The 14222-nt window shown below is 29.0% G+C and overlaps 1 protein-coding gene across 1 annotated transcript; it reads left to right on the plus strand.

Annotated features, from left to right (window-relative positions):
- Positions 1-2203: 2203 nt before the first annotated feature.
- Positions 2204-11243, plus strand: LOC145030711 (5'-3' exoribonuclease 3-like). The gene is made up of 23 exons (XM_078979109.1): positions 2204-2527; positions 3155-3257; positions 3348-3424; positions 3800-3991; positions 4075-4194; positions 4596-4658; positions 4783-4929; positions 5406-5564; positions 5660-5737; positions 5885-5971; positions 7192-7554; positions 8233-8325; positions 8558-8653; positions 8753-8823; positions 8898-9026; positions 9114-9190; positions 9286-9326; positions 9438-9512; positions 9598-9755; positions 9830-9934; positions 10032-10107; positions 10182-10261; positions 10369-11243. The coding sequence occupies exons 1-23, from the start codon at positions 2324-2326 to the stop codon at positions 11015-11017; spliced, it is 3243 nt and encodes a 1080-aa protein (XP_078835235.1). The 5' UTR covers positions 2204-2323; the 3' UTR covers positions 11018-11243.
- Positions 11244-14222: the final 2979 nt, after the last annotated feature.

Here is a 14222-nt window from a genome sequence, read left to right on the forward strand (position 1 = left end):
TAAGTTGACGTTTTTCTAAACGTGTAAAATGTATGAATATATTAGAATATATTACAATTTTGGTGTTTAAATTTTTTGGTTTTCAATTTTTTTAAATAATTTTGGATATTTATGGTTTTTGTAACTTTTTGTAATTTTTTTTAATTACTTGAATCAAAATAAATAAAAACAATAGAAGAGTAATAAATAACTAAAATTATAAAAATAAATAAAAAAACAGAAGGTGAAATATAATGATAAATATAAATATAAAGTTGCTAATGATATTAACTATGAAACATCAAAGGTATAAAAAACATGAACCGTAATAACATAAAATTAAAAAAAAAATTAACGCTTCAATTCACAAATAAGAAAAATTAAAGAAAAAATGATATCGACATGGTTTATCGAATTTAAGTTTATTTACTTGAATCAAAATAAAGAAAAACATTAAAAAACCCATAAATAACTAAATTTATAAAATAAAAATAAAAAACAAATTGTCAAAAAGAAAAAAAAGTTATAAAATTGTTCAAATTGTATATATACATACATACATATATATATATATATATATATATATATATATATATATATATATATATATATATATATATATATATATATGTAATTTTAAATATACAAAATTACACAAATGGTCATTGAGATTTGTAGGATATTACAAATTTGGTACACGGGTAAAATAATACTTTTCATTAAAATCTAACAATTGAAAAGTTAGATTTAACGGTAGAAGGACATTTCATGTAATTTTGCAAACCACAGGGACTAGTGGCGTGACGTTTTCATTGAAAGTCCTCAAAGTGCGATATTTTACAATCATAAGGACCAATTATGAAATTTTGTGTATATTATATGTATTATGTGGTTTTTTAATTTTAAAAATTAGAAAAATGTAGAAATTGATATGTAGATTCTATTAATTTCAAAAATACTACAAAATGACAAGTGTTAAAGCTTATGATAGATTGACATGTGACAAAATGGTTTTTTATTTATTAGAGTAGATTTTTATAGAATAACAAGTAAGTGTAAGACTCATATATTATATGGATTTATTTAAAAGAAGAATTAAATATGAAATTTTAAACATTTGAAAAGTTAGAATTTATAAGAAAAATTAGAAAAATATTGAATTATTTTAAATTAAAATGTTTTTTCTCTTTTAAATTTAAATAATAATTTAGATAAATAAATAAAAGAAACTAATGAGGTTTTAATTTATAAATTTTGAAATTAAAAGGAAAATCAATTAATAAAATTGATATACATTTATTATTATATTTATTGCAATTATTACATTTAGACATAATGTGAAATTTAATAAAATGAAAAAACCACAAAATACCATATGAAAAAAATTTAATTAAAAATAACCACAAAATATGACATATAACCAAATCAACAAGGCTGGACGGAGTCGTGCGCTATGCGACCCTTGCTATGGCTCGCTACAGTTGCTGTACACCGCCTCATGGCCCTCGCCAGGAGGCTCGCTAAGGGATTGTCGCTACCGGCTAAGCAAGAAGAGAGAGAAAGGTTTGCAATGATTTGATTAGCTATTGAGTTTTGACTTAGTTCACCTTCTCTTATTTCTTCTCTGTCTGTGTTTCCGATGTGGTCGTTCACATCTCTGGTCAAACAGTTGATCGAGCTATTAAACCCCTCAACACTCATAAGGATACAACAAATAGGATATTTTTTCTGCTGAAAACAAATTCGTGTTTACTGAAACCCTATTTATTGAAAAGGGGATTTTACTGTGGAAGCAAATGAATCTCTTTGAATTAAGGATAATAAATCTCAAAAAGGAAGCCCAACACATATTAGTTACTGTTTCCAATGTTATTTATTTATTTTTTTTTTCTCTTTATTTAGAGTCTTTGTGTTAAAAAAATAAAAATTATTTAATATAAAATGTTTATGTATTAAAGAAATATAATTTATTTAAGTTTAAAAAAACAAAAAAAAACAAAGATTGCTAAAGATGTTACCGTTTTTTATAAAATGTTAAGAAAAAAATGCTAACAAATGTGACAGACAAAAAAAATTACATGGCAGTAAAAAAAAATAACATCATAAGTTGCTAGGAGTGCTACCGTTGGCAAAACAAAAAGATTTTCATTTATTTATTATTTATTAGAGAAGATTTTTTTTTTAATTAATTTATCAATTTACAATATTGGTTAAATGAATAGGGTAAATGAACCCTTCTGCAAATTTCTTTTCGCGTCGATAGCATTGTTCTAAACCCTCCTGCAAATTTCTCAAATCTAGTTAGGGTTTAGTTATCTAGTGGGTATAGCAAGGCTGGTTTGAGATGGGCGTGCCGGCGTTTTACCGGTGGTTAGCCGAGAAGTACCCGATGGTGGTAGTGGATGTTATAGAGGAAGAACCCGTTGTAATCGACGGCGTTAAAATCCCGGTGGATACAAGTAAACCTAACCCTAACAAGATCGAGTACGATAATATGTATCTCGATATGAATGGAATTATTCACCCGTGTTTCCACCCTGAAGACCGGGTAATGAATTTCGAATGAATTTTTTATGTTGTTTCTCGTTTGGTTTATATGTTTATTCTATATGTTTATTCGTATTAGTTTCTATACATGCTTTACTGTCCTTGAAAATAATTAATTGGGAGCTTCATTGACTAAATATCAGATTCAAGGTTGATGAAATGTGCAATTATTCAACCGAATATGATCATTATAGTTTTCAAGAAAAGAAATATGATTAGCTTTAAGCAACCTTGATCTGATTATGATTTTCAAGTTTATTGGTCCTTTCAGTATCACTGCTTTCTGCTTTTTTTTTTTTAAAACTTTGATATATTAGAATCTGTTCTTATCTGATTAAATAGTGTGTGGATGAGCCTTATACATTTACATATTGCAAGAGTCACATTATGCAATGCTATGTTTGATGTATGCTTAGTATTTTGAATAGGCATTATAAATGTTTTACCTTTTATATAATTATACATTGGCATCAAACACTTAATTGTATCAAGTGTACAATATACCTCTAAACATTCATATAACAAAGCAAGAAACCATGCCAGAATGCTCTTTTCACATGATGCTATATATATATTTTTCATATGTTTATAACCTTATGATTAATTATTTATTTTCCCATGTATACAGCCTTCTCCAACCTCTTTTAGTGAGGTGTTTCAGTGTGTGTTTGACTATATTGACCGGTTATTTGTAATGGTGAGACCACGAAAACTGCTTTACATGGCTATTGGTAACTACTAAATGCACTTTTATTCATTTTTATATATTTTTTATGAGTTTTGATTTGGAAAATTTTGCTTAACTTTTAAATATTTATTAGATGGTGTTGCTCCAAGAGCAAAAATGAATCAGCAACGTTCAAGGCGTTTTAGAGCAGCTAAAGATGCAGCTGAAGCAGTATGTACCTTTTTCTTATATCCACTTCTTTAAAAATTCCACATATGATAAATATAATCACAAAAATGTGTGGGCCCCATTTAACAAATTGACTTTTTTTTTTAGAGCAATATCAAATAACAACCACCTGTTTCATAATGGATCCATTGCAAAATTACTTTTACTTACAAAAGTCTGCAAAAAGTTTTTATTTTTTTGTTGCAAAATTACATCATCTTTTCACAAGATATGATTTTTTTTGACCTCTTTAAGTTCTTAAATCGTTTTCCACATCCTTTTTAGCTAAATTATACCCATTATGAATAAAATATAACTGAAATTGGCATATTTTACACCAAAGATTGAATCTTGATACTTGTGACATATGTTTTGTAGGCAGCTGAAGAAGAAAGATTGAGGGAAGAGTTTGAAAAAGAAGGAAGAACACTTCCACCAAAGAAAGAATCACAAACTTTTGATTCTAATGTCATTACACCAGGAACCGAATTCATGGCTGTTTTATCAATTGCTTTACAATATTATGTCCACAAAAGATTAAACAATGATCCCGGATGGAAGTCTATAAAGGTATTTGACTATTTGACTATGAGTATTTTCTAGTTTTTGATTTATTTTTCATTGTTGTTGATCTGATTATGATTTTTATGAAGGTTATTCTTTCTGATGCAAATGTTCCTGGTGAAGGGGAACACAAGATCATGTCATATATTCGTCTTCAAAGAAATCTCCCAAGTTTTGATCCAAATACTCGACATTGCTTATATGGTTTGGTAATAACTACACAACTCTTTTTTATTTTTTGAGTAAATTACTGAAATCGTCCCTGTGGTTTGGTCAAAATTGCACGTTTGGTCCCTAACTATTTTTTTGCACTCGGATCGTCCCTATGGTTTGATTTTGTTGCGTTTTTCGTTCCTGGGGTTTGATTTTGTTGCATTTTTCGTCCCTTACATACATAAAGTTAGGGACCAAACATGCAATTTTTACCAAACCATAGGGACGAAAAACGCAACAAAATCAAACCACAGGGACGATCCGAGTGCAAAAAAAAATGTTAGGGACCAAACGTGCAATTTTGACCAAACCATAGGGACGATTTTAGTAATTTACTCTTATTTTTTTAAATTACTTTTCTTTAAACTCAATGTTACATAAGTTTGTTAATTTACAGGATGCAGATTTGATAATGTTGGCTTTGGCTACTCATGAAGTTCATTTTTCAATACTTAGAGAAGTAAGTGTTGTATAATTAACTTACAAAAACTAGTGAAATTAGCATACACATGTTGTCCAATTTACGTATGTATGTGTGTATGTATGTATGTATGTATGTATGTTCTCATTGTTTTATGTTTTAGGTTGTATTTATAAAAGGAGAACAAGGCAAGTGTTTTGTTTGTGGTCAATCAGGTCATATGGCTGCTGGTTGTAAAGGGAAGGTGAAGAGAAAGGCAGGAGAGTTTGATGAGAAGGGAGGAAATGAAGAGCCTAAAAAACCATATCAGGTACACATAATTGGACAAATTTTCTATGATGAGGGCATTTATGTCTTTTGCTCAAACAAGAGATCAAGTGCAAGTCCATGTCCAACCTTTCTGTGTGGGACCCAAAATTTTAATTTTTGTCTCAATTGACATTATTACAATTAGAGTAAATTACACGAATGGTCCCTATGGTTTGGGGTAATTTGCACTTTGGTCCCTAACTTATCTTTTTAACTCGGAATGTCCCTACAATTTGTTTTTGTTGCGTGCTTGGTCCATGTCTTACCTAAGAAGACTATTTTGCCCTTGATTTTTTAATTTATTTAAGGTAAGGTAAGGTAAGGTGAGGTGGAAGGGAGGTTGGGGGTGGGGATATTCCGAGTTAAAAAAATAAGTTAGGGACCATTTGTGTAATTTACTCTTACAATTATGTAGAATACAAATTGGGCTATAATGACTCATAATTCTTTAATAATTGTTTATGTTTTTTTTTGCAGTTTCTCAATATTTGGACTCTTAGGGAGTATTTGAAACACGAGATGCAAATTCCTAATGTTGAGATTGATTTGGAGAGAATAATTGATGATTTTGTGTTCTTGTGTTTTTTTGTTGGAAATGATTTTCTACCACATATGCCTACATTGGATATTCGTGAGGTGTGTTTTTAAAACCTCTCTTGTATCTCTCATTATTTATAATTCTATTTGTTACATTTCAAATCGTTTGTAACTCTTATTATTTGCCTTTTCAGGGTGCCATTAATTTACTATTTGCAGTATATAAAAAAGAATTTAAGGCCATGGGTGGATATTTGACTGATGCAAGCAAGGTGATTACTGATTACTGATTACCTGTTCTTTGCTTAATGCATCTTTTTTTTTTTTTTTTTTTGATTTAATAAAGAAAGTTATAGAAATTTTCTAAAAATTTGCACTTATTTGTTTTTCATTCCCATTTTCTATTTTTATTGTTTCAGCCAGATCTTGTTAAAGTAGAGTATTTTATTCAAGCAGTTGGATCATATGAAGAGGCTATATTTCAAAAGAGAGCTCGTATGCTTCAGGTATAAATTCCCACTTACACATCTTTTTCATTCAATCATTCATGTTCATGTTCATAAGCAAAACAAAAGATAACATAAAAGAAAAAAAAATGTTTTAAGTTTAGGTATAGGTCATGATTTTGTCTAAAAGAAGAAAAAATGCAAGAGAAAAAGAAATCAAGGCTAAGGGGTTAAAATGATAAATCCTTTTCTTTTAGAAGCAAAGGGTTAATCTCAAAAAGACCTTATATTTTGTGTTTTTTTTTTTTCCAGATTAAACCTCAAGTTTATTTTTTGCCTGAAAACGCCTTGTGTTTTTTCATTGTTTCCGATCTGGCCCTTTTAGTCATTTATTGCCATAAAAAGTTGTAAAATGCGAGAGTTTTTTTCGAGAAAAACTAATAAAGTTGAGGGGCTTATTTGAAAGCATTTAGAAGGTTGAGGTTTTTTTTGGAAACAAAATAAAAAGTTGAGGCTTTTTCGAAAAAACGAAAAATACAAGGTCTTTTTCAGACAAAATAAATCTGAGGTTTAATCCGGAAAAAAACACAAATTATAAGGTGTTTTTTGAGATTAACCCAAAAGCAAACAAGTAAATTTAAAGAGTTACACTACATATCTATTATTAATTAGTATATAGTAATCTTTCAATCTTGACATTTTTGGCCCAAAACTTTTTAAAATTTGACATTTGTGGTTTTTTTTCTTTTGTTGCATTGTGCCACTAAACTTTTTCATTCTTACACTTTTGGCCCCTTATTACAAAACTTGGTGGTCTTCAAAATTTGGGCACAATATTTTCCACAGTTTGGCAAGTTTAGTCCTTCAATTCTCAAAAGCTTAAGGAATAGTAAAGTTCCTTTGTTTTAGACATTTGCCACTCAACTTTTTGATTCTTACACTTCTGGTCCCTTGTTACAAAATTTTGTGGTCTTCAAAATTTAGCCACAATATTTTCCACAGTTTGGCATGTTTAGTCCCTGCCGCCTTTTATTGTAAAAAAACCGACCTGGGGCGAAACCCGTTTTTACTAGTTATTAAAAATATAAAACAAGGGTACAATAGTAATTTTGTATGGTTTTAACTTTTAACACTCAAAGTTTAACAACATAAACCAAATATGTAACTTAATACCATTACAAAAACAGCTGATGCTCACATTAAAAAAAATTGGACTTGATTGAAAAAACCATATAACTTGAAGGACCATTTCTGTAATTTCCTATTTTTGTTTTGTTTAGAAACAACTTGAAAGGGTGAAACGTGACAAGGCTCAAGCAAAAAGAGGAGACGATGGTCAACCATGTGTTGACCCGGACTCATTGGTCCCGATCACCCGGTTCGATGGTGCACGGTTAGCATGTGGTCCTTCACCTTCACCTTACAAACAAAAACGATCAAGAAAAGGTGGGAAGAAAAATGAACACCAAGTTAAGCTTGCTACAAAAGACTTATCTGCCCTTGAACTTGATATCCAACACAAAAGACCAATGCAATGTGATGATGAAAAAATCGATTTTCGTGCTAAAAAAGTTGCACGTTTGACTTCTGGGAATACTGTTGGAGCTGCAATTGTGGAAGCAGAAACAAGTCATGAAAGACAAGTATAAATCTTTTTTCAACAAATTACAGAAAACCCCTTATATTTTCGGCAGTTTTGCAGTTTAACCCCTTCAACTTTATCTTTTCCGATTAGGCCATAAATGTTACTGGTGAAACTTGATATAACATGTGAAACCTGATTTTTCCAAAGAAGTATAAATCTTTTTGACTAATTTTTCAAAATTAATCATTTTGACCTGATATAAAACAGGTAAAAATGGTTAATTTGGAAAAATTTACTGGTGAAACTTTATATAACATGTTTAAAGGGTGAATTTACCTGACTTTATTTTGTGAGCAATTTACAGAAAAAAAAATCATTATATAGTATGAAATTCTGTGGTTTAACCCCTTAAACTTTATTCTTTTCTAATAAAACTATTTTTCCAATGTAAACTTTTTTGACCTAATAATATAACAGGTGAAAATGGTTAATTTTGAAAATTAGCAGTGAAATCTGATATAAGTAAGAGGTTAAAATGTTTGCAACTTCTATGGTGTTTAATTGAAAAAAAATAAAGTTTACTGGTTAAAACTGCAAAACTGTCCAAACTATAATGATTTTTTAGTTTTTGTTATTTTTATATACTGTTTTATGGAAGTTGGGTGGTTTAAGTAACTCCTGTTGAAGTCAAGGGACCAAATTGTATTTAATTTTGTTAAGTCTTATTTGTTTTTAGGCATTTGAGAACAAAGAAGAATTAAAAGCAAGGTTAAAGGGTGTACTTCGTGAAAAGTCTGATGCTTTTAACTCTGAGGAGCTGGAAGACAAGGTTAGATCTTAAAATCATTGTATTGATTATGCTAAAGCAAAAGGGTATATAAGTAATTTCACTTTACTCTTTCGATAATCAGCATCATTTCAACTAAATAATCCAATAATCAAACCGATTATTTGACCTCTAAATAATGGAAGAAGTAGTTTACGCAAACACTAGAAACTGATTATTGAGATAATACAAGTACAAGGGTATAAAAGTAATTTCACTTCCGTTTTTTTTCAAGATTAAATTGGGTGCCCCTGGGTGGAAGGAGCGGTATTATGAAGAGAAGTTTTCAGCCACAACTATTGAGGAGATGGATGCAATAAGGAGAGATGTTGTAAGTCTTCTAAAATTGTTAAAAACTTTGTCAATCATTTACAATTTTTTATGATATAAAATCCTTTTATGACAATTTATTTGATACAATTGTTTATAGGTTTTAAAATATACAGAAGGCCTATGTTGGGTGATGCACTATTATTATGAAGGTGTTTGTTCATGGCAATGGTAATTTTTCCCCTTTAAGGTTTTGTTGTGTATATATATATTTTTTATTTTTGATTTCTAATTTTTTTTTTCAGGTTTTATCCTTATCATTATGCACCATTTGCTTCTGATCTCAAGGATCTTAATAAATTAAATATAAAATTTGAGCTTGGGTCGCCATTTAAACCGTTTAATCAGCTGCTAGGGGTTTTTCCTGCTGCAAGGTTAATATCGTCCTTTTACCTTTTTTTGAAGATTAATATTTTCTTACTTTTTTTTTTATTGGTTTCTTTTTCACCTTGAAAATGTAGTGCACATGCACTTCCAGAACAATATAGAAAATTAATGACAGATCCAAACTCGCCAATTGTTGATTTTTATCCAACAGGTATGTAAAAAATAAGCTTTTTTTTTTTTTTTTTTTTCTACTTTATATATTTATAAATAGATTTGAATTTTTTTTAAATTTCTTTTGTTCTTCAGATTTTGAAGTAGACATGAATGGAAAACGGTTTGCATGGCAGGTTTATCATCAATCTTTTTATTAATCTATTAATCTTTTTTTTTTTTTTTTTTTAACTTGAAACCTTTCCGATTCTTTTATTTTTTTTTACTAAAAAACGTTTTATTTTCAGGGTATAGCTAAGTTGCCTTTTATAGATGAAACTCGTCTTCTAGAAGAAGTGAAAAAAGTAGAACACACTTTAACGGTATGTTACGTAATTTAATTTTAAATTAAAAAAACTTGAAGATTTCACTTCTAATAATTCTAGCTGTAATTTTTGCTTTATGAAGAACGAAGAAACACAAAGAAACAGCAGGATGTGTGACATGCTTTTTGTGTCTATATCACATAAGCTTTCTCCATACATATTTTCTCTCGATGACCAAACTATAAAATCTGGATCCAAAAAGCGGGCCCAAATCAACCAACAAATCAAACCTGAATCAAGGTTTGTTGTGAAATTACCAAATCGCCCCTTACACTTTTAACTATTTTTCTTATCAAACTTTTTGTTATGTGTAGCGATGGAATGAATGGCTACTTATCTCTTCCTTCAGGGGATCCATGCCCTAAAGTTTTCAGATCACCTATTGAGGGATTAGAAGATATCAAAGACAATCGTGTCATGTAAACTCCAAAAAATTAATTAATTGTTTAATCATTTCCTTAATTTGGTATATACGTGATTAATTACTATTTTACTAATTACTATATTACCCTTCAGTTGTGCAATATACAACCTTCCGGATCCTCATCCCCATATACCTCGCCCCCCTCCTGGGGTTAAATTACCAAAAAAGGTAACGCTTATATCAAATGTCATTCAAATAAAAACTTTTTATTTTTTTAGTAACAGCTTTATTTTTTTATGTAGACTGTAACGAAGGATGATTTGACAGAAACACCTGCCTTATGGCATGAGGACAGTGGTCCCAAACATTGGGAAAATGGAAGGTGTGTTTTTTCCGTTTTAATTTAATATTAAAAAAATCAAATATTTGAAAACCAATGCAAATTTTCAGAATGCTCTAATAATTTTTGGATTAATAATTGTAATTCAGGAATTCAACATTCCGATCCAACGGGCAGAATACACACAAGAACCCGCCCGGATCTATTTCCGGGCAGCGGCTGGCTGTGGCGGCTCACAGACTTGTGGTCAACAGCCTACAAGCCAAAACCGCCGCCGCACCACCGCCTTTTCAACAAACTGGACCCCATAATCATGCCGCCCAAATAAACCGCCACCGCCGGAGCGGCAATGACTCGGGTGAGCCGTTGTCGGGGCAGCCTCAGGGTGGTGAAAGGCGGAGAAATAGGCGGAACCGCTACCGAAGTGCGGGTGGTGGTGGTTCTCATCAGGATGGTGGTTCTAATATTGAGGGTAAATCGTCTGGTGGGATAAATCAGAATCAGAATCCGGTCAGAATGTGGGTGCCCCGGGCAGGTCAAAGTGGTGGTGGGGCAACCACAAAGCCGCCTCCGAATAAAGGTGGGAAATTTACAAAGCTGCCACCACCACCACCACCACCACTACCGCCACAACCGCCACCAGCTCATGAATGTAATAAAGTTATTTCAAATCCACCACCACCTCCCCTTGGAAATAAAAAAGTTAAAAAAAGGGGGAAGAAAGTTTACAAAGCCGCCAACACCGCCACTGCCACCACCTCCACCACCACCACCACCACCACCACCATGAGCTCATGAAAAGAGGCATTGAGTCAATTACTCCCCATGTTTTAGGTTATATCATATAGTTCTTCATTTATTCATAACTTCATTTTTGTTGTGTCTTGTTATAATCGTTAGATGCTAACATTTTGGTTTTATTTAGAACGCCATTTTCATTTTTTGTATTTTTATTTATGATATTTGAGAAAAGAAAGATATTTTAACAGGAGAAAAATTAGACGCAAAACTCTATTCATTGTTCCTTTGGTTGTTTTTGGTACCTTTGAGGTTAATTAAACTTATTTCACAAACACACCACGATCTCTTTATACTAATATAATAATAGTTTATTTTTACCATATATTACCATATTATATTAGATAGTTACTTTTACCATATATTACCATATTATATTAGATACTACCATATTATAATATTAGGCCTTCTGTTTAATGCTATGCTATTTGTCAATCAACCAATTGAATTTTTATTTTAAATTTCAAAATTTTTATTTTAATTATATTAAATTACTAACATTAGAATAAAAAATAAAATAATATTAATACAAATGATATAACTTATGTATTTATTTGAATCAATGATTATAATTTTATATAATTAAAAATATCTTTTAATTATCAATTTATTTAAAATAATTAATTAATAATTTTGAAATTTTGAGTTTGTATTATAAGCTAGTAAAGTTATAGAAATGTATTTCTGAGTGTTTACTTCTTAAATAGCTGGTTATATAAGTTTTTCATATCAAAATTTATACAAAGTCACCTTATATCTTAAATAATACGTTTTCAGGTTGCTATTAAATTAAAGATTGCAAAAAAACCCTTTTAAGCTTACAAAATTTGTGTTTTTACTCAAAAGTATTCTTTTTCTTGTAAAAAACATATTTATATGTTTATTTGAACGTTATTTATTTATTATTACTTTTGTGTATTAATATGATTTTTTCTTTATGAATATATATAATATTAAAAAAATATATAAATGCTTAAAATAAAATCATAAATTATTTGCAAATTAAAGGAAAATTCTTTTTTGAAATAAAAAAACTTAATAATATTTAGACATTAACAAACAAAAACCATCATAAAAACAAAGTCAAACAAAATAAATATAGATGAAAAAGTTAAATATATTAGCTATTTATAATTTATAATATTAAAATAAATATTGGTTAAAAACCCAAGGACCCATGTTTTTACGCATATTGATGTAGATTTAGCTTTAACATGTTACTTTTGTTGTCATAGCTGATGCAATGGATGTGACTTGTGTCCCCTAGGAGCCTTTCTCATTCCCAACTTGTGTATATCATTTTCTTCCTTTTCGTTGTAGAAGTTTCACATGCATGAAATTCAACTTTTGTTATCCAAGTCTAGTTGTTTCTATCAACATATCATGTCCTCATGTGTCCATAGCTACAAAATGTGATACGTTTTGTACAAATATGTCCAACAAGTTTTACCATCTCCATCCAACCTAAAAAAAATGTGCAAATTTGATCCAAACTATTAGAATTTGTCATTTAAATGATCCACTCGTTTTATCTTAATGAAAATGTGATTGTCGATATCTATCTTTCTTTATCCATTAAAATAAGATTACTAAGACTGTTACTGTTATTCTTGCTGTTTATATACTATATTATTTAAAGTCAAGATATATTTTGAAATTCAATTCACATATCATTTTGATTTGGTTTAAAATTTTAACTTCTAATAATATTATTTTTGTACTCTTCAATCCAAAATAAAGATTTTTTTTTTCAAAAGAAACGGTTAATATATATATACACCTCTTTGGTTAATGAAAAGGAGATATTTAATTTGAATTTCATTTCTGTTAGGTTAATGTAATAGATAAATATTAAACTATTTACTTTTATATGAAATTATGATGTTATAAAATATCATAAATAGGTAGAGACTATTTATTTTTCACGACACACTATTAAATAATGATATTTTATAAACACACTTGGCTAGCTAGCTATTTATCTTGTGACAATTTTTTTGTTTTTCAAACAATATAATATATAAAATAATAGTTCATAATCTATTTATAATATTAACTTTTATTTAACATTTTCAATATTTTGATTCAAACCACTTCCATAAAAAATGCTCAAATGGTATACGTGTGAAGGGAATGTGAGAGTCAATAGCGTTTAAAGTAAAGTGGGGAGGAATTCAGGAGGATAAGAGGAGACGACATTACACGTGTGGATGGACCCTTTCGCACAAACTTTTAATTAATTATTTTATTTTTATTTTATTAATTAATAATTAATAATTAATAATTAATAATCCAATTTTCAAAGACTCTTTTTCCGGTCTCCACCTGCCGTCACAAAATTTGCGTTTGGGATAACTACTTTCACCCAATTCCCCGACAATCACCTTCTTAACTTGCACATTCATACTTCTAAAAAAAGTATTGTTTTATCTTGAGTATCAATTCTTATTCACTTACTTATAAATATATCAAGTTAAATTATATGTGAATATTTAGTTTGACTCAATTTAGCTTAAAATTAAATTTAAATTATAACAATATGTTCTTTTTTAATATTTAAAACAGTTCGAGATTTGTTTTTCAGTTTTCAAATCTAAACAAGTTACTTTTCAGGTTTCCGTTTTCGATATTTTCCGGTAACTAAAATAACTCTCAATATCAACACATTAGTTGTTTATGATATTTACAAACTAAAAATAAAATATTTATAAATGCACCGAATCTATTTTGATTTGAAAAACTTGACTGGTTTTATCTATCTTATCACCTTTAATAAAATTTTAAAGTTCTAGTTTCCATTGACTAATTCAATTATAATTCTTAGATGATGATTTCTCAATAAATGGTTTCTTTTGTGAGTTAAGAATCATCATCCCTAATAATTAAAAATAATTTTATCAAATATCATCTTTTCATTAACTTAGATACATATCATTTTGTGGTTATTTTTAATTAAATTTTTTTCACATGATATTTTGTGGTTTTTTATTTTTTTTTCATTTTATTAATTTCCACATAATATTTAAATCTAATAATTGCAATAAATGTAATAATAAATGCATATCAATTTCATTAATTGATTTCCTTCTAATTTTAAAATTTCTAAATTAAAGTTTATTAGTTTCCTTTGTTTATTTATCTAAATTATTTGTTTAATTTAAAAGAAAAACAAACAATTTAATTTTAATAATTCAATATTTTTTTT

Source organism: Lactuca saligna, chromosome 2, assembly GCF_052625555.1.
Source record: "Lactuca saligna cultivar CGN05327 chromosome 2, ASM5262555v1, whole genome shotgun sequence".
NCBI classification, from domain to species: domain Eukaryota; kingdom Viridiplantae; phylum Streptophyta; class Magnoliopsida; order Asterales; family Asteraceae; genus Lactuca; species Lactuca saligna.

Excerpts from the sequence above, each read along its gene's own strand:
- LOC145030711 (XM_078979109.1), top strand. The coding sequence starts at position 2,324 with ATGGGCGTGCCGGCGTTTTACCGGTGGTTAGCCGAGAAGTACCCGATG. Across the intron at positions 2,528-3,154 it reads GTTTCCACCCTGAAGACCGG|CCTTCTCCAACCTCTTTTAG; the intron begins GTAATGAATTTC and ends CCATGTATACAG. Across the intron at positions 8,326-8,557 it reads CTGAGGAGCTGGAAGACAAG|ATTAAATTGGGTGCCCCTGG; the intron begins GTTAGATCTTAA and ends TTTTTTTTCAAG.